General features: G+C 40.0%; 2 protein-coding genes across 33 annotated transcripts in view; one reads left to right on the forward strand and one right to left on the reverse strand.

The window, feature by feature from the left end:
* Positions 1-205: 205 nt before the first annotated feature.
* Positions 206-9,103, reverse strand: Erg28 (ergosterol biosynthesis 28 homolog). Of its 5 annotated transcripts, none has more exons than XM_048799047.1 (5): positions 8,747-9,099; positions 6,316-6,474; positions 3,883-3,973; positions 1,035-1,200; positions 206-995 (listed from the first exon to the last, which is right to left on the reverse strand). In XM_048799047.1, the coding sequence occupies exons 1-5, from the start codon at positions 8,829-8,831 to the stop codon at positions 879-881; spliced, it is 618 nt and encodes a 205-aa protein (XP_048655004.1). In that variant the 5' UTR covers positions 8,832-9,099; the 3' UTR covers positions 206-878. The 5 variants fall into 5 exon arrangements, with proteins under 5 accessions (XP_048655004.1, XP_048655005.1, XP_015349697.1 ...); XM_048799048.1 differs by having other exon boundaries at positions 206-958; positions 1,082-1,200; positions 8,747-9,090; XM_015494211.2 differs by having other exon boundaries at positions 206-958; positions 1,082-1,200; positions 6,316-6,478; positions 8,747-8,985.
* A 41-nt stretch (positions 9,104-9,144) lies between these two features.
* The window catches only part of Ttll5 (tubulin tyrosine ligase like 5), a 260,046-nt gene continuing 245,352 nt past the window's right edge, over positions 9,145-23,838 (forward strand). For 27 of the 28 annotated variants that reach the window (XR_007345904.1, XM_048799024.1, XM_048799027.1 and 24 more), the window contains exons 1-3: positions 9,145-9,355; positions 10,789-10,957; positions 15,783-15,889. Coding sequence is in view for 26 of the 28 variants with exons in the window: in XM_048799024.1 (XP_048654981.1) it covers positions 10,884-10,957; positions 15,783-15,889 (181 nt within the window). In the remaining 2 variants the exon portion in view is untranslated. Of the gene's footprint in view, positions 9,356-10,788; positions 10,958-15,782; positions 15,890-23,838 lie in introns of those variants that run through there. The other variant, XM_048799036.1, reaches the window with a different exon arrangement.

Consider the following 23,838-nt stretch of genomic DNA (forward strand, 5'->3'; position numbering starts at 1 on the left):
CTGAGCCACAATCTCAGCCCTGTGAACAGAGAATCTTGAAGATCCAAGAAGAGGAAGATCTGACCTCAGAAATACAAGAGATCTGATCAAGTGACAATAAGGAGCTGGAGGCCCCCAGTATAACTTGGGACACAAGCTGTGGTGAACCTGATCAGGCAGAAAGCTGTGGTGCTCTCGGCCAAAGTACGAGAACTGATCAAAGCCGAGGGTTTTACTATTTATTACAAAATTCATTACACAAATACAGCTGACCAGAAGGTCTAAAAACAGCCCACTCTTCCAACCCTCACCCACCTGTAGTAAAAGAAGAGCCACAGTCCTGCTCACACAGAAGAAGAACTGCCTGTCCTTGGCGGGTTCAGAGTTGAGAGTCTAGCAGCAGAGAGGAGCCCAGTGTGTGGACAGCCCCTTGAAGCAGCCCTTGGTCACAGCTGCGCGGGGTGGGCAGCAGCTTCAGGTTTCACAGTTCTCACATCCCCACCACGACCCAAACCGAGGAACGGAAATAAAAAGGGCAAAAAAATAAAAAAAGCAGAACAAAAGCAGAAGGCTGGAAGAAGGAGCCTACGGGAGGCTGCAGGTGGGGAGGACACACAGGGGGGCTTTTGAGGGGCAGGTGATTTCTTGACTTGGGTGGCTTATTTGAATGTTGACTTTAAAATTATTCTTTAAATTGTACATACATGTCGTACACTTCCCTGTGTGCATGTTACGTCTTAAATGTTTTTAAATGCCAAAAAAAAAAAAAAAAAAAAGCAAAACCTCAACAACTTAAAAGGCCAAAAGTGAGTAAAGGGGCTGAGGATGGAGCCCCAAAGAAGAAATTAAAGAGCAGAGAATGAAGGGGAGACAGAGAGGTGGGAGGTGGCGATGTGGCCTCAGTTCCTCTTCTTCTGTCTGGATGCTGGCTCTGCTTCTAGGTACTGGAGCCCGACTAGCATACCCAGGATGGAGAAACCTTGAACACAGAGACAGGTGAGTGGGGATGTAAACACAGGGCCTTCTTACCATGCACCTGTCCCCTGCACCAGCCCGGATGCTGGGACAGTTGCTGAGGGAGGCCTGGGGGGGGGGTGCTTACTTGCCACCATCAGTGGGGCCAGGACACCAACTGTGGGTGCAGCAGTTCCAAATACAAACAACTCAGAGAGGAAGTGCCCCAGGGCGAGGAGGAAGGTCCAGAGTGTGATGTGGTAGAGGCTACAAGAGAGCAGACAGAAATGGGAACGGACATTACTGCTTGTTTGGTGCAGCATGGCAGGAAGTATTAGTCAGACTTGATACACAACCATGTGACTACGGCTGAGGAGAAAGGATGCGTGTTCCTGAGAAATACCTGGCTGCATGATCACCTCAATTTGTTCTCACCTAGGATAAAACGAAAGGCTTTGAAACTAAAGGTAGCTCTGTGGCTCATCTGGGAGGAGAATGGTCCAAGCACTCAGAGTGGGTCCCCAAGTCATAGCAAGGTAGAGAAACCGGCTACAGTGAGGCAGACCCTGGATTATGGCAACCCTAGGCCGTGCGTACCACTGTGAACCATCACATCTACATAGTCTGCTTGTCCAATTTGGCAGACTGTCTAGTCTAAGCCCACCTGGTAGATGTCTGCCCTGTGCCAGTCAGGGTTTAAAAGATAGATGACACAGAACAAATGTCTGGAATTGAGAGGAAGGAGTAAGACATCTTGGGGCTTTTAGATTCACTTGCAGCCAGTTGTTTTGTGTCTTGGCCTACAGAAGTGGTTAGAGGGAGGACTCAAGGACCCCTGGGGTAAGAGCTTGTTCTTCAGTTTTGACTCCGAGATGAAGAAGAGACAGGCAACTGGCTGGTGAACCTCTTGGATTGCTGATATTCTTTTTTGAAGTATGAAATTAAGGAAAAAATTAGGAAATACTTCAAATATATTAAAAAGATGGTAGCATGTTATAATGAACCCCAGTGCAACTAACTAATATGTAGTTCCATCAAATCTTAACATTTGAACATTTTTGTTTCAGAAACTTTTTTCTCTAAGAAATGAAATATTATATCTAACCATTATAGCATTCTGTGCACCCTTATCCTACCCTGATCCTGTTGTCCTCCTTCTCCCTCCCCTAGAAGTAGTCAATATCTTAAATCTGGTTTTTATCATTCTGGTACATGCTTTTATATATTAATAGACATGTACGCATGTGTGTTGATTTTGAGTCTCCAGTGAGAGAGGGAACAGTAACAGACGCACGTCGGAAATGCATGGATCAAAGTCCTAGGCTAGAAAGGACCAGAAATAGCAAGTCAGCATTCGCAGCTGTCCCGTGTTGGGAAAATGGGAGAGGTGCCTGGGGAACAGAGGTAAGGACAAGTAAGACTTATCTCTGCTTACTCTATGAGCACAGAAACAGAAGTTGATCTCTTTTCCTATCACCAATTCTTCATCATGGTAAAGGTCTTCTTCTTCTTCTTCTTTTTTTTTTTTTTTTTGATTTTGTACTTGGAATTGAACCCAGGGGTGCTTTACCACTGAACTACATTCCTAGCCCTTTTTAAAATTTTGAGACAGTGACCCAAGTTGCTGAGATTACAGGTATGCGCCACCACACCCAGCCATAATAAAGGTCTTTAAAATGATTATTCAATCCTCCCTCCCTGTCACCCTGAGAAGTAGAACAGCTATTTGTTATCATTTTATAGATGAAGAGACCAAGGTGCAGAGAAAAGTAAATAATGGACTTGTTTCTGTAAAGCTAATTACCAACAAAATCGAGACCAGAATACATTTTCTTGTTTTCATTCTTGGTCCTGGGACGTTTCCACTAAACCATACTGCTTCCAAAAATATGTGTCAATCTGGGACAAGTAAACCACAGTTTCAAGTTAAAAAAAAAAAAAAAATTAAAGTTGGAGAGCTTAAATCCCTCGATTCAAATCCCACTTGAGTCAGTCTTCCTCAGTTTAAATTAATTGGGTCTCTAATATTCAGATCTGCAAAATCAGGAATGAGAATCCAGGGCTGTTAGGAGGAGACTTAATCAAGGTCATGTACATGAAAGTTCCTGGCATAATTAGGGGATTCAAAAAATATTACTGCCTTCTCTCTTCCCAGATGCTGAGAGCTTGGATATGACAAAAATATTTGCGAGTGAGGCTGTTTTGACAGCCTCACCCAGAGAACTGAGCACACGTTTTCACCTAGCTTGGGATGATTATTGCTGAGGAAAGCTTGAGCCCCCTCCAGTGGCTAGAGCGGGATATGGCATTGTCTAGACAGGAGGCTAGGCCTGCCTGAGATTGTTCTGCACCTTGTCTTGGTCCCCACAGAGGCAGCAAGGGGATTCTCCCCCACCCTCAACTACTGACTCTGTAAAAGCATGTCAGTTTACTTTGCGGTTCCTCTTTTTTCATACATCAAGATTTCTGATCATTCCTGCTGCTTAAAGAGGAATGTGAGAAAGTTATGTGTGGGTGGTTACTCTAAAAAGATCATATCGTGGCTCAGTGGCAGAGCATTTGCCTGCCATGCACCAGGTCTTGGGACTGATCTACAGCTCTGCAAAATAAATCAAGATGACAATAACAACAAACGGAAGCTAAAAGAGTACATCATTCTACGTCTTTAGCAGAAGAAAGGCAGATTCTTTAGTAAAGGAATGGAGGGATATGATGCAGACCACTAGATAACAACACTGCCAGTCTGCTATGTTAGTTCCAAAGATTTTTCAGATATTAAAGAAGACTTGTTAGGCCTATTATGTTCTTGGATGGACCCTACTGGCCTTTTATTAGCAACACTCTAAGCTAATGTAGTAAAAGGATTAACAGGTCTCAACAGAGAGGGCAACATGCCTAGCACCTGATTTTCAACAAAAGGATGCTAAAGTTCTTCCTTCCCTTACATACGTCTTGTTGTGGATGTCAATGGCACAGAGGCAGCGAATCACCGATGACAACAGGGTCCAGATCCCAAAGGTCCGAGCTTGGAGGCCATTTACTGTGTAGTAGAAAAAAACAAGAGTGTTGATAAGGGGGGGTGCCTTCCACACTCTGGATATTCATAGGAGATAGCTGAGCCTCACCTCCCTGTGGCTGGGCAGAGTGGAGGCTCTGGTGTCATACCTGGGGACTAAAAGTAAGGGAAAGAAGGAATTCCAGAATGAGGACTGCTGAGATCCTCTTCAGATGTCTACAGTTAGAAGGGGAATTGCCAAGAGTGGCTACCCAACAAAAAACCCACTTAGGCAAATAACTCTTAGATACAGCACTTTTTGTCTTCTCTGCCTGGAAGCCCAGAAAGACTGGGCGAGGACAGGTTTTAGGGAATGCTGTGAGATGGGTCTGCTAAAACGAGATGCCTGGGACCCAGACCCACAGACTTTAAGACTGATCCAGGGAGAGATCTCAGAGATATTGGCACCAATCTAGATACCTAAAAGATACAGTGAGACCTAAATCCTTGGATCTCTTTCTGAACCCAGATCTATGTTGTTTGAACAAAGCCCAAACCAGGCTGGTTTTCTGTATATTTGGTAGTGAAATAAAGTGCTATTTCTTTGGGTTCTGCTGGGGACACTCTGTTTTGGATGGCTTCATTCTGGCACTGAGGCATTAAATACCCTTCCCTCAAAGTATGGTCATATTCCCCCATAACAGTGGTTCTTGACCCAGGCTGCTTATTACAATCAACTGAGGGAATTTTATAAAGTTACTGAGGGCCAGGTGGCAGATCAATTACACAAAACACTCTAGAGGTGGGCACTGGCTTAGGTATTTTCTAGAAACTCCCTGCTCGGGTGACAAATGTAGGGCCACTAATTTAAGGCATCCAGTGGCTTGGAAATGCCAAACAGCGAAGGTAAGATACTTCCTTTGCTGGTTTATCCCTTCCTGAGCAAGAGAAAATTCAAGGGACAAGACTGATGACTGAAAGATCTCTTCATGTTAATTGGGCTTCAGGGATTTTCTAGCCTTTGGAAAGGTTCATGGCTTTACCAAATTCACAGCATTGAGCACCTTTAGTTGGTAGTAAGAAAAAGTTCCATATGCCAACCAAATATCTAGCATTAGCCCTAGAGGGCTACCTTTTTTCTTTTTGTTTCAGCGTCTCAATACACACTAGGCAAGTGCTTTACCACTAAGCTACATCCTCAGCCCAAGAACTACATCCTTTTGTAAATAATTTGATAGCTTTTCCAAAGAGAAGACTGAGGAAATTTTGCTCTCATTTGTAAGAGACTTAAGTGGAATGCTTCAGTAGGCCTAACCAGACTAGGACCAGGTAAAATTCAATGGGACAGTCCAGAGCATGGCTACCATTAGGAGAACACCACAGGAGCCCCCAAATCACTGGACGCAGGCAGCTTCCACCCCTTCTCCTGACATATATGTTCTGCTCAGCTGTACAGCAAGTCATATGACCTCTGCGCTTCTCAGTCTCGACTTTAAAATCAAAGTGCTAGACCAGATGACCTCTAAAATCCTGGGCATCTATATAGGCTTCCATGAGGCAGCCCTGAAAGGTGAAAACCAGAAATTTCCTGCTTTCCTTTGCAGGTTCTTTACTCCTAATATATTTGAGCTTTGTTCAAAATGATCCTTAGCCTATTTAATTTCATTTTATACCTAGATGTGGCAGAAAGATGAGCTAGGTCAGAGCAGGAATCTGGGTTAGCTGTAGTGTGACACAGAACTGACAGCTGCTGTGAAATAATGCTATAGCTCCAAGTACCCCACACACCCACGTGGTGAAGTACAAGCTATAGTGTAAAAATGCTCTCTGCAGAGAGGCTCGGGACTGGGGAGAGCCACTATTCTGAAATTTCATTCTGGAAGACCACTTTGAAGGGATCTGGGGAATCTGTTCAGGGACTACGTCGCTGCCTGGGAAGACCCTGGATAGTACTGTCCCCACCTTTAACATGGAACATGGACCAGGTGATTTCTGAAGAGGGCTCTGGGATTCTGAAGCTTCTTGATGTCTTTTGAGTGGCGCATCCCAGAGTCACCAAGCAACTCTATTCTCTCACTTTCTCTAATAAACATTTTTGTACACCCTAACTGCCCAGGGAAGTATAAAAGGAACAAAAAGGTATCCAGGGAAGCTTGGGGAGAAAGGGTCAAGTGCTTTCTATGGTTTGTTAACTCTAATGGCTACCAAAGCATCAGAAATACCTGGAGGTTTTCAGAAACTGGATTCCTGAGCTTCTCCCAGGCTCATTAATTAGATTTGGAGAGAGAAATTGTTTTGAAGTTTCCCGGGTTGTTCTAATGTACAGCCTGCCTTGGGAACCAAAGCTAGATCACTCCCACATAGGATGCAGTTTTTTGAGTTCTTACCGAGGTTTGGCTTGCCAGTGTAGAGCTTTTCATAGAGAAAGGTGTGGTCCCGGAAGCTCTGGAGTGTGTTTCCCATGGCTATGATGGATACTATAACCAGCCAGCTTCGCAACACATTCAGGAAACGGCTCATGACTCCCTTAGACCAGAGGAGGTGTTCTGCCTTGGAAACAAAGGCAAAGGACATGAGGCGATGAGGGTCAGTCCACTTTAACCATAGCCCTCTCACCTCTGTGGTTAGCTTGTATTCCACTCATGAAGGCTGTTCAGAGCTTAGTTGACCAATCACTTCACAAATTCCTCTCCAAATTCTTTCTATCCATTCGCCCCTGGTTTTCCTAACACACTACTCTTACTTCACAGGGTTAGCCTGATATCTGTGTATATTTACCCTAAATCAAAGTGACAAAGGTTCCATAATACAATGGGTGGACATGACCAATTTGCCAGGATAAAATGGAGAGAAAAGGAGGTGTACAAACATCATTATTATTATGTTATTATATTATTATAAAGTAACAGAATGGATCTCTGTGTGAGGCTTATGGAAACTGGTCCCAATACTTAGTCACACTAAGAGTGGCGAATGAACTGTATACTTTTCAATAAGTGACATAGTATTTATCTTTGTCTAAGTACTTTCTCCAAAATACAGGATTACCCTAAATCAGAACTTCTTTCTCTTAGCTGGAATCAGTACTTCTATATCTTTACTTTTCATACCATTCCTTTGTCATGCAAGTGGCTTAAAAGTGATTGATTTTAAGTCCACTACAGACACCTGCCTGGATATTGTTGACAGATTCTTTGAAGCCTATAAAACCCTTATACAACTGAGTGGAACCTGTGGTATAATGGCACTATTTATATCATTAGGTTTTTCTCACTGTGGTTCCCAGATATACCATGCTTCATAAACTAGGACAATTTAAAAGTTTAAAAAAAAAAAAAAAGAAACAGCAATCTATGGAGAAAGAAACAGCAATCTTGGTACTGGGTTGTAAGAAAATTTACAATAGCCATCAATTATTGGGCACTTGTGCCATGCACTGTGCCAAGAACTTAACATATATCATCTCATTTAATCCTTACAACAAGGTAGACAGATACTATTAGTATTTCCATTTTATACATGAGAGTTGGAAGATAAGTGCCTTGCTTGGGGTTATACAGCTAACATGTGGCAGGGAGATCTGTTAGACTTTGTTGCTAAACTATCTCACTGAGAATATTTTGATGATATTCCTGTTTTTGATGAAGACAAACATACCATATCCATTTCTGTCTTCAAGTATATTTAAAGCTTAGACCAAATATTTAAATCTTAGACCAACCCTTGTTGAATAGTGATTTCAATCAGTTTGACTTAAAGGCATCCCAGATAAAGAAGTTCTAATAAAGAACAGCTTCTTCCCATATTCATTATTATCTTTTGGTCCAAGTTTTCTCTGTTGTCTGGTTAACTTCTTGGGCCTGAAGTGACAATAAAATATTGGGCTTCCTTTGACACTCTGGCAGTAGAGTTTCAGTACAGTTCCATGCTACTCAGCTGAGTTAGGTTATTTAAGTCAGCAACTGCCTGAAACAATGTGATTTCTTTCTTGATTTCTCCAATCAAGAAAGAGCTCTAGAGAAGAAAAAGTGAATTGATGAGCTCCTCTGGGAAATGTGTGTTACAAAGGAGCACTCTATCCAAATTCTGAGTGCATAGGTGTCTATTGGACATCACTGGCATTTACAACCTGGGCCATGAATCACCTATTCTTTTTATTTCCTCACCCCCTCTCAATTAGAGCTTCATGTCTCTTGCCAGGGTTAGAAAAGTTGCATGGATGCCCTCATGCCATGCCCTTTCAGCAGAACTTATGACTCCCATTTCATAAATCTTAGAAATCCCAGCAGATAGCTGAAGACAAGAACCTGGCCATTTCTGAATTGCTCTACCAATTCCTCAATCCCATTTCCCTAAAGCTTTAGGGTCTTATCAGAGTATACAACATTTATCTTCAATTCTTCCCCGGCCCAGTACAGCATAGGTGTTAAAAGTTAAGAGTCAGGAGAGAGGAATTCCTATTTTAACCCTACCATTCAGTAGCTATGGGGCCCTGGGCAAGTCATTTATACTCTGCAACTCGGTTTCCTCATCTGCAAAAGGGAGATACAGATATATGCCTCAAGGGTTATAGAAATTACATGAGAAAAAGTGAAGGCTCCTTGCACAGTGCTAAGTTCACAGAGGCTTCTCATTCATTCATCCATTCCTTCATTTTCCCAATTTACTCCATGTTCCTGACTCTCCCTTGTCATCTTCTCTCGAACCCCTTTCCCCCAAAGGTACCTCCCTGGCAACCTCTATTATCCCAGGCTCTCCAAATCCTCCCAATCAGATGCCACACAGACACCTTCAAGCTCCTTCTCCAAGTTCTCCTACCTGGCGATCGGACCCCCAGCACCACAGAACCAGCAGCAAATAAGCTCCCCCAGGACTGCTCCAGCCGCAAGTCCACCTGAGCCATTTGTCCCCGCCCCTGTCCTCAGCCGGGCTTCAGGATTGGGTCGTTATGGTCAGCCCTCTCTTTGATTGGCTGTTCCCGATACGCTGGAGCAGGAGATAGGGAGTGAACCCCTTCGCTGCCAATCAGCGGTAGCCGCTGCCTAAGCCTCTCCTCTGGTACGCCGCTCACTCAGTAAACCCTCCTGTTGAGCGTGGCGGAATTATGGATTTGGAATCAACCTTTTAGGGGCGGAGAAAATAAGAGTGGAAAATAGGAGCCAAGACATCCTTCTTTCGGCAGCAGGGCTCAGCGCCCGCGCCGCGCCGCAGTGACGACATCCGTCAGCGCCCGCAGCCGGGCGTTGTCAGCGCCCGGTGGCGGCGCCTGCGCAGTGGCTCCGAGCGGGCGGTTGCTTGTTGGTTGTTGTAGTAACGGGGGAAGCAGCCGTCGGCGACTGCCGTGAGCCTGGCTGGGGAAGGAGGAGGAAGGTAGGCGCAGAGCGCGGTCCCCGCCTGCCTGCTCCGAGCCATGGGAAGATGAGACAGGTAAACGCCTGCGCTGGCTTGCTCCCCTTCCTTGGGAGGTGCGCTCCCAGGTCTGGGCGGGCGCCGTCCGCTGCACTTCCCCTGAGTCCGGAGCAAGCTGTTGGCTTCCGGGCGCGCCAGGCTGAATTGCTGCTGCAGAGTGTCCGCGCCTTCCCGGTGGGGAGCACCCGCGGACCTACCTGGGATTGGGATGAGCTGAGGGCAGACCCTTCATGGCAAGGACTCCCTTTCAGCCAGACTCCTTTCATTTCCGAGCGCGGAGTCTCTCCTAGTTCTGCAGGAGCCCGGCAAAGGTTGGCATGCCTTCCTGTCTTGGAGCTTTGGCTTGTTTTAACTGAATGGACTTCTCAACATTTTGGGAAAAGATTGGGGAATCCCTTTTGGAATCCCCTGAAGAGAGTCACTAAGGTTGTTAGATATTTCGTTTTTTTTTTTTTTTTTGCGAAAAATCTGTAGGAATCTTTATCCAGGTGGGTGTTTTTCGTCTTATTGACAATCTTACTGTTTATATAAATGCGTAGGAAAATAAAGTTTCAATGATAGAGTGGTGGTAATATAAAGAGGTCCTATAACTTACCATGGCAACTCTGGGGCAGGATATTAGATTCTATAGCCTGTTCTGCATACATTGAACCACAGTTGCTTTCCTGAATTCTTTTAGTAAGAGTCCAAATATCTTAGAAACATTGACACGAGATTATTATCTCTGAGTATTGAGATTATGGTCATTTAAACATTTTTATTTTCTTTGTAGTTTCTGTTCCTTCCTCTAAAAATGTTTTTAAGTTAGAAATGCAGTATTGGGAATTTCCTAATACTATTAGGAAATCTTAATACCTATTTAAGATTAAGATCAAAGTTCGTGATTTTTAGTGAGAATAATTAAGAATATTTGGAAGGGCACTGAAAAATTTTCCCCACCTATTTATATGACCCTTGATTAGGAGGATTATATTCATAAATCTTTTAGTTCAGGTGAATTGTTTTTACTATAAATATGATAGCAGCTATCCTGTGTGCTTGTCACAGTTTAAATAAATTCACAAGGGTCTGGAAACTTGAGTCTTAATTTTTATATTTAACCTAGGTTGGATTTGTCTGGCAAGGAATCTGTTTTAGGGAACCAGCCACCTACCTCAGATTGCCCTAAAAGTGAAGTGGATTTTCTGCTTTGGTATACGTTAGACTTAGTATATAAAAGACAAGGGAGAGAAATAAACTTAATTAAGGTCTACAACTACACAGAGCATAGACAGTATGTTTGAAAAAAATCTTGATTTTTGTGGCATATTTGAGGCACTGTGATAGAAGGTAGGATTCTGGAGGTTGGGCACTATTTAGGAATATATTCCTTTTCATTATTTGGAAGATCACCAGCAAAATCAAGAAAGAGAAAGCTATATTATGTTTCAGATCACTTGATTTTCTTGCAGGAATCTGTACCACCCAAATTGTCTGATCCAGTGAATCTGCAAGGAAAGGTCTCTGAGGCCCCTGTCTGCTGACTGCATGACAAACTCTAAAGGAAATGCCAGTTGTGATGGCCCGGGACCTGGAGGAAACAGCATCTTCCTCAGAGGATGAGGAGGTGGTAAGCCAAGAGTAAGTAACAGCAAGCCTGCTTTGACCCTTTACCTTTGGGGTGGAAAATAGTTTCTTTCACTCATGTGTTCAACCCAGTATTCTTCTATTGCTATTGACTGGCTCTGGTTTTAGCTTTTATCCATAATCATTAGATGATCAAGATTTTATTAGTTCCCATCACATATCAGAAATGAGATAAGGCTTTGTTTCTGTGTTCATGAGTGAATATCAGCTCTAGATGTTGTAAAATGTAGGTAGTAGCTTTTGGTGCAATTTTGAGCAGAACATCCAATAAGGAGACTCAAATTTTTAGATATTTAATAAAAGTAGGTTTCCAAATTGTGATGTTGACTGTTGTGCTAGTTTTCTCAAAAGCCTTTCAGTGATAGAGTGGCGGTAATATAAACAGGTCATATAATTTACCATGGCAACTCTGGGGCAGGATATTAGATTCTATAGTCTGTTCTGCTTACATTGAACCACAATTGCTTTCCTGAATTCTTTTAGTAAGAGTCCAAATATCTTGATCGTTGGATCTTCATAATAAAAATGAATGATAGAAATAAGTGCAGCTGTTATAAATGATGATAAGGGCTTCGTTTCATCTGTTCTCATCTGTTCTCATTTAATATGGAGATTAAAGTATGATATCTTATTTAATTAGAATATATTACTTCTACTTTATTAAACTTGGCCTTATAAATATCAAGAAATTTCCTCAGGGACTTAGCTTTCCTGGATTTTGAAAAGCTTTGCTGCTTTGCCTCCTTTAATATTTGACACAGAATATAGAGACAGTTTGTCTTAAAGTTAAGATATCTTTTTTTTTTTTTTTTTCCTTATGTACTCTGCATCCTTTTGGATATATGTGTGCTGTGTAACCTGAAAAATAGGGATAGTATCTCCCAGGCTATTTTGTGTGGGTGTGGTTTGGATCGAATAGAATCATATGTGAGAAATTATTTGGTAAATTACATAAAGTACCGTACAAATGTAAGACAAAATTCTAACTGGTTCATTGAATTTATGATAGACTTTTTATAGGGTAGAAGATTACATTACTTAATAGCATTTGAAGAAAACTATTGAAGCATTAATACAGCTTTGAGGAAAGACTTCTCCTCATCGTTAGGTCATAGAAAATAATAGGAATTTAACAATATATTTGGGTCATTCTCTTTCAGGATAATTAAATGGGTAATTCCCTCTGGTTACTTGGCCTTTTGTGCCATTTTTCTTTCAGAGTGTGGCCTTTTACTCCACAAAAAATTTAACTTCTGCAGTAAGCATCGGTCTTTCCATTTCTAAGATTGTTCCTTTACTTCATTACTGTCTTATTAGTGGGCTTAGAGGAAGGGCACAGACACTGCTAGTACTCCTCTGGTTTCCTGCCTATACTCCTAGTTGAGAAAGGCTAAGTTTCTTATAGAATTTACTGAAAATATAGATGTTATTTCTCTTTACCCCATCCAAATTTTTGGACCTTTTGCTTTTCTTTCTTTCAGACTTCTACTATTGAATTTTGACTTTTGATCTTGTTCCATCAGCTTATTTTTGTTTATTGGACACTTGTATGTGAGCAATTTTATTCACAATAGGTTTACCTTGAGAAAGTTTTGAAACTTAGAAGGCCTTCAGTCGCATAATGATGTTGATTTGATCCAGAGATGTATGTCCTTAGACAACTGTAAGTAAGATACACTCAGATCCCTAGGCTTTATGAAAGTATTAACGCCTTGTAGTCCTGGACTTTAGGGTTAGAAACCATCCTAGAAGTCCTTGTTTTACATAGCACTATTTCAAATAATAAATGTAAAGAGGCTATTCTGTATTTTGCTTGGGGATCCCAAATATATATTTATATGTAGAAGTGGAAATTTTCATATAAGAACTCAATATAAGGTTTCTCTAGTCACTGAAAAAATAGTAATCTTAATTTCTATCATGAAAAGTGATTTTAAATCAGTTAAAAGATGAACAATAAACAATTTCACAGTGACTGCTGCAGGGGTTCAGGAAGGAGAGTGTGGTTGTGGACTGGAGGAGCTGGTGGTGAAAGCTCTATGGAAGTGGTGACATTTGCGGTGGGCTGTGGTGTGGAAGCCTTGCTAGCAGGGGCAGTGGTACGAAGAGGTCACAGTCGCAGGAGTGCTAACCTGCTGTATATCTCTGTCTTTGAATTATGTAGGCTGGGTCCCAGGAGTGAATAGTGTATATTCCTCATGAAATAGCTTCTTAAAAACCAAAATGTGTGGGGGCATAGCAGCATATTCCTGTAATCCCAGAGGCTCAGGAGGCTGAGGCAGGAGAATCACAAGTTCAAGACCACCCTCAGTACTTTAGTGAGGCACTAAGCAATTTAGTGAGACCCTGTCTCAAAATATAAAATAAAAAGGGCTGGGATGTGGCTCAGTGATCAAGTGCCCCTTGGTTTAATCTCTGGCATCTAAATAAATAAATAAAAACCAACTATTAGACTTTCAATAAAATGAGCCATAGAACTGGTCTTCTTCAGTAATTAGTCTTGAAAATTCTTTGTCCTTTCATGTCTGAAAATGCATTTTCTTCATATTATCAGTTTCTGATGTGAATGAACCTGTGAGGTCCCAATGTTCAGTTTCCCAGTCATTTAAAATTTTACTTCCCGTTAGTACTACCTGCTGGGAGCATGTTTTTAGTGACAATTTAACATCTGCCTTAAGTGTTTTTCAGTTGACCATGGTGAACTAATGATTTACTACTTTTACCTTTCCATAGGTTATAAATGAAATGATTTCTCTGTCAGGGATATGGCTTCCTACAGACTGTAAATCAGGGCGGTGGCTCTTTCCAGCTGTGTGTCTGTCTATTGTGTTGCTGATCTGGTCGGGCATTTTTAATTGTAGCAGCCATCCATTGTTTGTAAGTGCTAAGGCACAGTGGTGCCAGTTTGTAGCTAGTGCTAGATTGACAGGGAACTTTGGATAGTTTCCAAAGTTCTTTTGTCCAAGACTTCATAATGCAGGCTGCCTATCTGCTCCCTCTATCCACTGACATGAAAATATGGTGGAAAAATTATAGAGATCATAGGAATCATCTGGTCTGAGCCCATATTTTACAGGTGTTTAAGTTAAAAATCGAGCAAACCACCAAAACTCATCCTTGCTAAAACAAACAAACAATCAAATAAATAAATAAGGAAAGAAAGAAAGAAAGAAAGGATCCTATAAACACCATTTCTCACAGATAGGTACCATGACCAAGAACAAGAACAATTAGCAGGTTGGGGTTGTGGCTTAGTGATAGAGTGCTTGCCTAGCACGAATGAGGCACTGGATTTAGTCCCTGGCACCACATAAAAGTAAAACAAAATAAAGTTACTGTGTCCATCTACAACTAAAAAAACATTAAAAAACAATTAGCATTTGCATTCCATTTCTAGAAAACAGAAAATGAACAAGGTATGGCATTCTTTGCTGTCTTCACTAAAAAGCTGATGGCAGCTCAACCCAAGTCTACAGGCTGCTGAAACCTCTAAGATTAGTTGCCTGGTACCTGTGCATTCAGATTGGATTGGAAGGATGTGAGTTGGCCCTGAGATATGTGGTATGGCTCTTGTTAAGGGGTGTGGTCATGTGAGTTTTTTAGAGTGATTGTTGGCTAAATGAATCTTATTCCAAATAAGGAATTGATTCGTTTAAATTCCGGAAGAGTTGAGTTCAGGGTGTTCGATATGCTGAACTTCACTGAGATAACGATTTTTCAGCAAAGGGTATAAAGAACAAGAGACCGGGGTTCAAAGACCTGTATACTTAAGCAGCTGTATGACCTTGGGCAAGTTACTGAACTTCTGAGACACTTTTTTCTAGTTCATCGTATGGACAAAAGGAGTAAGTGGGATGACATGAAAGTTCTTAGTTTCATTACTGGCCACATAGTAGGGACCCAGTTCCTTTAATTTTTCCCCCTTCCTACTTTCCTACCCAAAGAATTTCTTAATCCATGAGTAAATATCATCTATCTAAGATGATTAAATTGAGTTTTCCTGAGGATAGGGAAAGAGAAAAAAGCCTTATGATTTTGTAGTAGAAGAATTATATATATATTCCCATTTACTATATGTTTTTTAAAATATGATTTTAATTGAGATTCTTGTTTTAATTTAGGGGTTGTAGCCCAGAATCTTAGGATGGGACATCAAATTGGTTTAAAAAGGAATTATAGAGTATTAAAGGGGTATATAAATTACTGGGAATATATCAGTTTTTATTCTTTACATATGCAATGGATTATAGTAAGACTCAAGTTGTCCTAAATAAGACAGGGCATTCATATCTCGTATTTAGGCAAGATTTGCTTTTGCAGCTCTGACTATTACCCAGGATTTCATTTCTCTCCTCCTGTCAGTTAGGCTCCCCTGACTTCCTTCTTCACTGACAGATCTGGGCTCTCCCCTCAGTATCACAAAATGACCATTGCAGTGCCAGACTTCTCATTCTTATTCTGCTCTTGGAAAGAGAGGCCATCACCTGTAGTTACTGTGGAAGAGAAAGGGTCAGGGACTGGGAACATGTCTCTTTCTCATGGGTTATAATTGGTTTATGTCCCCATCTTTGAACCAATCACTGTAACTGAACGATCACATTCCTTCATTGGCTGAAACCAGTCAAGGTCCATCCCTTCTCAAGAGTCATTCTGAAAACCCTGGCTAAGAATTGAAGATGAGTGATTTTTCCACAGGATATTTGGGGTTCTTATTCTAGAAAGAAGGGGAAAGTTGCTAAGCATCAAACCATAGTAATTTGCTTAAAGTTAATTCAGATTTTGAGCTGAAAATTATTGAAGACTTTTGTTATGTTTGTAGGGATCATCCATGTATCATGTGGACTGGAGGCTGCAGGAGAATTCCAGTTTTGGTATTCCATGCTGAGGCCATTCTGACAAAGGACAACAATATTCGAGTAATTGGAGGTAGGTATAACCTCTCCCACAGAGGGCAGAGCTGGTCAACTTTCCTGACAACTTTGGAAAACATTAGTATGACGTATGGATAGAGAAAAGGCCTTGGCCATGAGAAAAATCTATTAAGTTGTTACTTGAAGATTATTTAAAAATTTTTAAATTATATGTGCATGCATGTTTGTGTGTGTGTGTATATATATTTAATTGTGATAAATTATGTGTGACAAAATTTACCATTTTAGGTTGCACATTTCATTGGCATTTAGTACATTCTCAATGTTGTGCACCATCACCACTGTCTGAGACATTATCCCAGAAGTAAGGTGTAGCTCATTGGTAGAGGGCTTGCCTAGCATGAAAAAGCCCTGGGTGTAATCCCCCAGGTCTGCAAAAAAGAAAACAAAAAGAAAAAAGAAATTAAAGCCCACACCCATTAAGCAGTCACTTTCTATGCCACCAGCCCCCAGAAACTTCTAATCTACTTTTGGTCTCTATGGATTTGCCTACTCTAGATATTTCATAGAAATGGAATCATACAATTGTGCCTTCTGTGTGTGTGGGTTCTTTCACTTAGCATGTTGGCAGGGTTGGTCCATGTTGGAGCATGTATCAGTCCTTCATTCGTTTTTTATGACTGGATAGTATTCCATTGAATGGATATACCAATTTCATTTATCCTTTTATCAAATGATATTTTTGGTGTTTCTATCTTTTGTCTGTGGTGAATAGTGCTGCTTTGAGGGTTTGTGGACAAGGTTTTGTTCAGGTACCTGTTTTCAATTCTTTTGAGTATGACTCGGGAATGAATTATTAGATAATTCTCTCTCTTTTTTTTTTTTTTTTTTTNGCTCTCAACAGTGTGGATTATAGAATCTGATTGCTAAAAATAAGGCAGACCTGAGTGGCTGCAGAGCCACACAGCCTTCCCTCCAAAGGATCAGAATGCAGGAATTTTGTTGTTTGTGTTATTTTTTTTTAATCCAGAACCTGATGCATGGCAAGCACTATCCCACTGAACTACATCCTCTTCACTCTTCCTCTAGGTTTGATGCTTCCTCCCATCCCCAGGCTCTGAAATGTTGATGAGTTATATTTTGTCTTTTCCCAGATAATTCTCTCTCATTTTTTTGTGGTAGTTGGAGTCAAACCCAGGCGCACTCTACCATTCTGACCCCTTTATTAAGTTTTATTTTGAGACAGGGTCTCACTAAGTTGCTGGGGCTGGTCTTGAACTTGAATCCTCCTGCCTTAGCCTCCTGAGAAACTGGAATTACAGGTGTGAACCGCTGTGCCTCGCTTCTGTTGAACTTTAAGGAGCTGTCAAACTGTTTCCACAGCAGCTGCTTCATTTTACATTTTCACCAAAATGATAATGGCTTCCAATTTTGCTATATTCTCACTAATATTTGTTGTTTTCTGTTTTATAGATTATAGTCATCTGGTGGGTATGAAGTGATATTATGGTTTTGATTTTCATTTCCCTAATGACTAATGACAGTGATCATCTTTTTGTGTGCTTTCATGTGCTTGGCCATTTGTATGCCTTCTTTGGAGAAATGTCTTATGTGCATGCATGTGGCTCTACCTCTGAGCCACAATCCTAACCCTAAGCTAAATAGTCTTTGATTTATTTTGAGTTAATTTTTTTAATATTGTGTTTTGTAAAAGTCCACCTTCATTCTTGTTCTGGCATGATTAGTTGAGGAAACCATTCTTTCCCCATTGAATGGTTGTGCCACTGTCATCAAAAATTAATTTAGTTCGAGGGCGATGGAGCACACCTATAATCCCAGCAGCTTAGGAGGCTGAGACAGGAGGATCTCGAGTTAAACCAGCCTCAGCAATGGCGAGGTGCTTAGCAGTGAGACCCTATCTCTAAATAAAATACAAAATAGGGCTGGGGACGTAGCTCAGTGATTGAGTGCCCCTGAATTCAAGCCCCAATACCCTAAAATAAATAAATAAATTAATTAATTGACTGGGCTGGGGCTGTAGCTCGGTGGTAGAGTGCTTGCCTAGAATGTATGAGGCAACTGGGTTTGATCCTCAGCACCACATGTAAATAAATAAATAAACAAAGGTATTGTGTCCATCTACAACTAAAAAATATATATTAAAAAATCAATTTACCATAGATTTATGGATGTATTTCTAGACTCTTTATATGCCATTGTTCTGTACATTTATCCTTATTCTGGTAGCATCCTGTGTGGGTACTAATACATTGTATTAAGTTTTGAAGTAGGGAAGTGTAAGGCCTCTAATTTTTTTTTTAATCTTTTTAAAATTATTTTTTATATATGATAGCGGAATGCATTACAATTCATATCACACATATAGAGCACAATTTTTCATACCTCTAGTTGTATACAAAGTATATTCACACCAATTCGTGTCTTCATTTATGTACTTTGGATAATGATGTCCATCACATTCCACCATCATTCCCCTGCCCCCTCCCTTCCCCTCCCACCCCTCTGCCCTGTGTAGAGTTCCTCTATTCCTCCCATGCTCCCCCCTTCCTATCCCACTATGAACCAGCCTCCTTATATCAGAGAAAACATTCGGCATTTGGTTTTTTGGGATTGGCTAACTTCACTTAGCATTATCTTCTCCAGCTCCATCCATTTACCTGCAAATGCCATGATTTTTTCTCTTTTATTGCTCAGTAATATTCCATTGTGTATAAATGCCACATTTTTTTTTTATTGAAGGGATCTAGGTTGCTTCCACAAAGGCCTCTAATATTGTTGTTCTTTTTTAAGATTGTTTAGGCCATTCAGGGTCCTTTGTAATTCTTTGCAATTTGTATAAGAATTTTAGGATCAGCTTTATCTCTGTAAAATTGGCCATTGGGATGTTGATAGGGAGTGCACTGAAGTTTGTAAATCACTAAGCTGTGCTGTGAGTCCTGGGGTTAGTCTTTTTTCAGGGGTTATAACAGTATGGATAAGGACCATCATTTGGTGTAGTAGAGAGTCCATACTTGGGTTCTCAATGATTGACATTTACTAGCTATGAGTCTTGGGCAAGTCACTTAAACTCTTTTAATCAGTTTCATTATTAGTTAAATGGGATAACTTCTACCTTGCAGGCATTGTGAGGATCAAATGAGATTGTTTAATGTCAGGCACATGGTGGGCACTCAGAACTTGTGTCTCTCACTCTACTTGATGAACAGGATCTGCTCTACTTTTAAATGGCTTTAAGGTCTGCAGTTACCCCATGATAATCCAGGAGTTCAGAGAACTGTGAATCTGCTTTTGGGATTTGAATCCTCTTCCTCCCCAAGGGTCCTTGTGTTCTAATCCCCTCAGTAAGTTGCTAGGTTACCACTTAAAGGGACATGGCTCATTCCTGTTTCTCTGAAGCCTGAGTAACTGAAGCTTGTGTTGAGAAGCTCCCTCTGAATGTAATTTGAGCCCAAATATCTAAGATGGGAAAAAAACAACAGAAGTTAATAATCCCTGCAACACAGGCCTCTTTTGGTCTCCTGTCACATAAAATAATCTATGTATCCTATGACAATAAGCAGAACCTTCTTTTTTAGAATACCTATCATTTATTGGAAAATACTATTCATGAATATTATCATCCTGCTATTCAAGCAATTACTATTTTCTATAATTTATAAATCTTTGCTTTTTTTTTCTTTACACATTCCCGTGATTAGGGGGAAAAAGACATGAAACTTTTCTCTATCTTTCCTAGTTCCTTGAGGTTTAATAATTTTCTTCACCTTTTATGAAAAGGCAATTTTGAATGACCTATTTGCTTATCTGAATTGTACACTTTTGGTCTTCAACTTTTTTCCCCTTTCTCTGTCTCTTAACCAGCTGACATGGTACATAGATTTGCTCAGATCTTAAGCCTGTAGTTAAATCCCTTGAGAAGTTATCTGGGGCATTAGTTACCTTCTGTTGATTTCATAGTGTTAGGTGCCAACTTCTTTTTTTCTGTTTATCTATTAAATATTTATTGAAATCACTGTTAATAATTTGGTATAGTATGCTTTCTCATGCTTTATTTGTGAACTGATCTAAGAAGATGACTCTTTTCTTACTATAAACTTTTTTCCTCCAAATTGTATGTACTTCAAACATGTAATTAAGATTGTGTTTTAGAGGCAACAGAGGTATTTTCAACTTAAAATAAGCTTTTTGTAGAATGAAGCATCTTTTTATAATTTGTCTCTGTGTCTATTTAATAAGTTTGTATTTGTAGATAAGCAATAGAAGTATGATATAAGCTATGTATTATTAAATTTGAAAGTTGAAATTAATAATATATTATTTAACCCAATATATTCAAATATTATTCTTCCCATATTTACTTCAAATAAAAATCATTAATAAAGATATTTTATAGCTAGTATGTATTTTGCATTTTGGGTATATCTTAATTTGGTACAAAATTTTCATTGTAAATATTTGATTTATGTTGAGATTTCATAAAGATTTTAGTTGAAAAAGTAAATTCATTTAGTCAGGTTGTTTCAAAGATATTTTCTAATAACTGTTTTCTTTTTTTGTGCTGGGATTGGACCCAGGGTTTTGTGTATATTAATCATGTACTTTATCATTTTGCTCCAGTCCTTGTTTTCTACTGACTTAATTGAGTTTCAATTTTTAAATTTAAATTTTAATTAATTAAGTTTAAATAAAATAAAAAATTTCGGTCCTCTGTCAAACTGGTCACATTTCTATGCCATTAACTTTATGTGGCTAATGACTACTGTATTGAGTAACATTGGTATGGACCTACTTTTCTGATACTAGGGCACAGCTACAGTATGTTGTCAATTTAAGAGGTTATAGTTTTATTCTAAAAGTCCAATATATCAGTTTTATCTTCATTCTGGTTTCCCGTGCTGTTTTTATCTAAACCCCTTAGGGACCTTGACTACTCCCTAGGTTCTTCTGTGCTGACAGTTGGATTATTGGTTTCTTATTTTTATTTGCTTTACTACAGTCAATCCGGGAACTTTCCGCAGGTCCTAGCACTCCAGGTTGCCTCCTAGGGCACATGTGAGTGGTTGGGGAAGAGGAATTCCATAGTCTCATGGTAGAACTGAAGTGGTGCTTGCTTGATCAGAGATCAGAAACAGGATCATTGGCAGTTTGCAGGTGATGAAGGAGACCATGTCCTGCCTTTTGTTTTTATGTGGAATAAGGTGATTCTTCCTTGGGCAGTTGGGCAGGTTTGGTTTGCACTTGTAATTCTTCAGTTGACTCTTGCCATGATAGAGAAAGTTAATGTGTATTTTCAGGGTTCTCTAGAGACATAGAAACAATAGAACATGATGAGGGAGGGAGAGAAAGGAGAAGGTATTTAATATGTATATTGGCACATACAATTATGGAAACTGGTGATGCAGTTTGAAGGCCTGAGTGGTAAAGAACCAGTCGCATAGATCCCAGTGTGAGTCTGAGGCCTGGGAACAAGGAGTGCCAAGGGCAGGGAAGATCTCTGTCTCAGCTCAGGCAGACCTGGAGCAGAGCAAATTGAACCATCTTCATGTTCTGTTCATGCCCTCAGTGAATTGGATGATGCCCATGCACACTTGGGAGGGTAGTCTTCTTTGCTCAGCAAATTGAAATGCTAATCTCTTTTGAAGACACCCTCACAGACAATCCTAGAAATAATGTTTAGGCATAAACAGTCAGGATGACATTTAAAACAGGGCTCAGTCAAGATGACATATAAAATTAGCTGTCATACCGAGGTTGCCAGGTTTTTCAAGAAAAGCTCAAAAATCTAGATTTTATATGAATTCTTCCAATTTTCAAAGGTTATCAACTAATTACTAATTCAGTTTTATTTAAAACCACATTGAGCAATAATCAGACCTATATGCAGTCCTGGTCTCTTTCTTAGGTCACCATTTTATAACCTCTGGTCTAAGATATATTACTAACTAGCACTGGACACAGAGGGCTATTGATGTAGAACATGTCTCATTCCATCCTTTCTTCTTGCACTCTCCTTTTGGAATATGTTCATCTTCTCTGAGCTGGGTTATGGTGAGGTGGTAGGGGTTGATTAGGTGGTTGGTTACTGCATAGTGCTTACTCACTGTGAGAATCAGGTCTGCCACTGAGTACGGTGGAGATTGCAATTTTCTTCTATATTGGGATAAATAGGTGAAAGAATATTAATGGCTTTTAACTTTTTATTTGCTACATAATACTATGCATGACACTATATGTCAATAGCTATTTTATATATAAAATAATTTTACTATGTAGCAATAATGTTCTGAAACTTTACATTTATCCTATGAAATAAATAGTATCAATTCCTTTTTACAGGGGAGGAAATTAAATGTAGAAAAATTAAGTAACTTGTGGAATATTACAGGCAGGAAGTTGTAGAACCAGGATTTGAACCCTGGCACTTTGGCTATAGAAGCATACACTTTCTCTTGTTATTCCCACTTCTCTCCCAGTCCTCAGGTAGCCACCCTTTTTTTCCTACACCCTTATCTTCCCCACAGCCAGGCACTGAGGCAGAGGCTGCAGAATACACATAGACTCGGGGTACTCCTAGCTTCCAGCAGGAATTGCATAGTTGATGATGCTTTGGCTTTTGCATGTGCCAAAATGGAGATGTTAGTAATAACCATTTTAATGAAAAGATCCAATTTTCTTTCATTCTTCTAAACATTTTATTTAGAAAAATTGCAAATCTTCAGACAAGCAGGTTCACCAATTATGAACAGTTTACCATGCTAGCAAAATGAACTATTTAAGCTGGCCACAGTGGTGCACGCCTGTAATCCCAGTGGCTCTGGAGGCTGAGGCTGGAGGATCGCAAGTTCAAAGCCAGCCTCAGCAATTTAGCGAAGCCTTATGCAACTTAGTGAGATCCTGTCTCTAAAATAAAATACAAAAATGGGCTGGGGATGTGCCTCAATGGTTAAGAGCACTGGGGTACCAAAACAAAAGAATGTTTGAGAATTAGTTCAGCTACTCCCGGGCCTTAAATGTTCCTGAGTAGGTATCTCCTGAGAACAAGGGCATCTCCATAGAACAAGAGTAATCTGTCCTTGGTAAACTACCATTCTTTAAACTACAGTCCCTGTGCACATTCACATTGCTTCAATTTTATCCTTTGTAGCCTTTGTTTTGTTTTTCTGTCTAGGATCTAATCAGAGATTACATTTAATTGTCTTTTTTTTGGTCTACTTTAATCTACAGCCGTTTTCCAGACCTTTTCTGTATGAGTTTCATGAAATTGACCTTTTAAAATATTCCTGGCTAGGTATTTTATAGATAAATCCTTAAATTGGACTGTTATCCTTTTCTGACTGTTGCCATATGTTTAAGTTCAGATTTTTAAAAAATATTTTTAATTTTTTTTTTTTTAATTTTAGGTGGACACAATATCTTTATTTTTACGTGGTGCTGAGAATCGAACCCAGTGCCTCATGCATGCCAGGCGAGCGCATTACCACTTGAGCCACATCCCCAGCCCCTAGGTTCAGATTTTTAAACATATATAGGAATATCACTTAGTGAAGTTGTATCCTTCTCAGTGTGTCACTGTTAGAAGCATGTGATGTTATTCTTTTGCATCATTGGTGAAGGCAGATTTGAGCCTTTGGTTAAGATAGTGTTTTCAGATTGCTTTGTCATAAAGGTGTGTTGTCTGTTACAGGCATCCTCTGTAGTGATATTTTCAGATGTGTGTGTCTTCAATTCCCCAATAGTCTCTCACCTATTGGAATCCACCGATTCTTGTTTGAATCTTTTAGGGGTTTTGTCAAGTGGTGATTTTCCATTTTGATCTTTCTTTCTCAATTTATTAGCTTGATTTTTGGTGAACAAGAGCTTTCCCTTCTGGGGTTGGCAGAATAATAGTCCTTCAAAGATGTCCACCTCCTAATTCCTAGAATCTGTGAATATGATAACTTTATTTGGCACAGGGCAATTGAGGTTGTAGAAGGAATTAAGATT

The sequence above is a fragment of the Marmota marmota genome, unplaced genomic scaffold (assembly GCF_001458135.2).
Source record: "Marmota marmota marmota unplaced genomic scaffold, marMar, whole genome shotgun sequence".
NCBI classification, from domain to species: domain Eukaryota; kingdom Metazoa; phylum Chordata; class Mammalia; order Rodentia; family Sciuridae; genus Marmota; species Marmota marmota.

Bases quoted from the DNA above. Each gene is read 5' to 3' on its own strand.
- Erg28 (XM_048799047.1), bottom strand. From the start codon at position 8,831: ATGGCTCAGGTGGACTTGCGGCTGGAGCAGTCCTGGGGGAGCTTATTT. The intron at 6,475-8,746 runs GTAGGAGAACTT...TTTCCAAGGCAG, and splicing joins GCTGGGGGTCCGATCGCCAG to AACACCTCCTCTGGTCTAAG. The intron at 996-1,034 runs GGGCTGGTGCAG...TAAGAAGGCCCT, and splicing joins CAGCAACTGTCCCAGCATCC to GTGTTTACATCCCCACTCAC.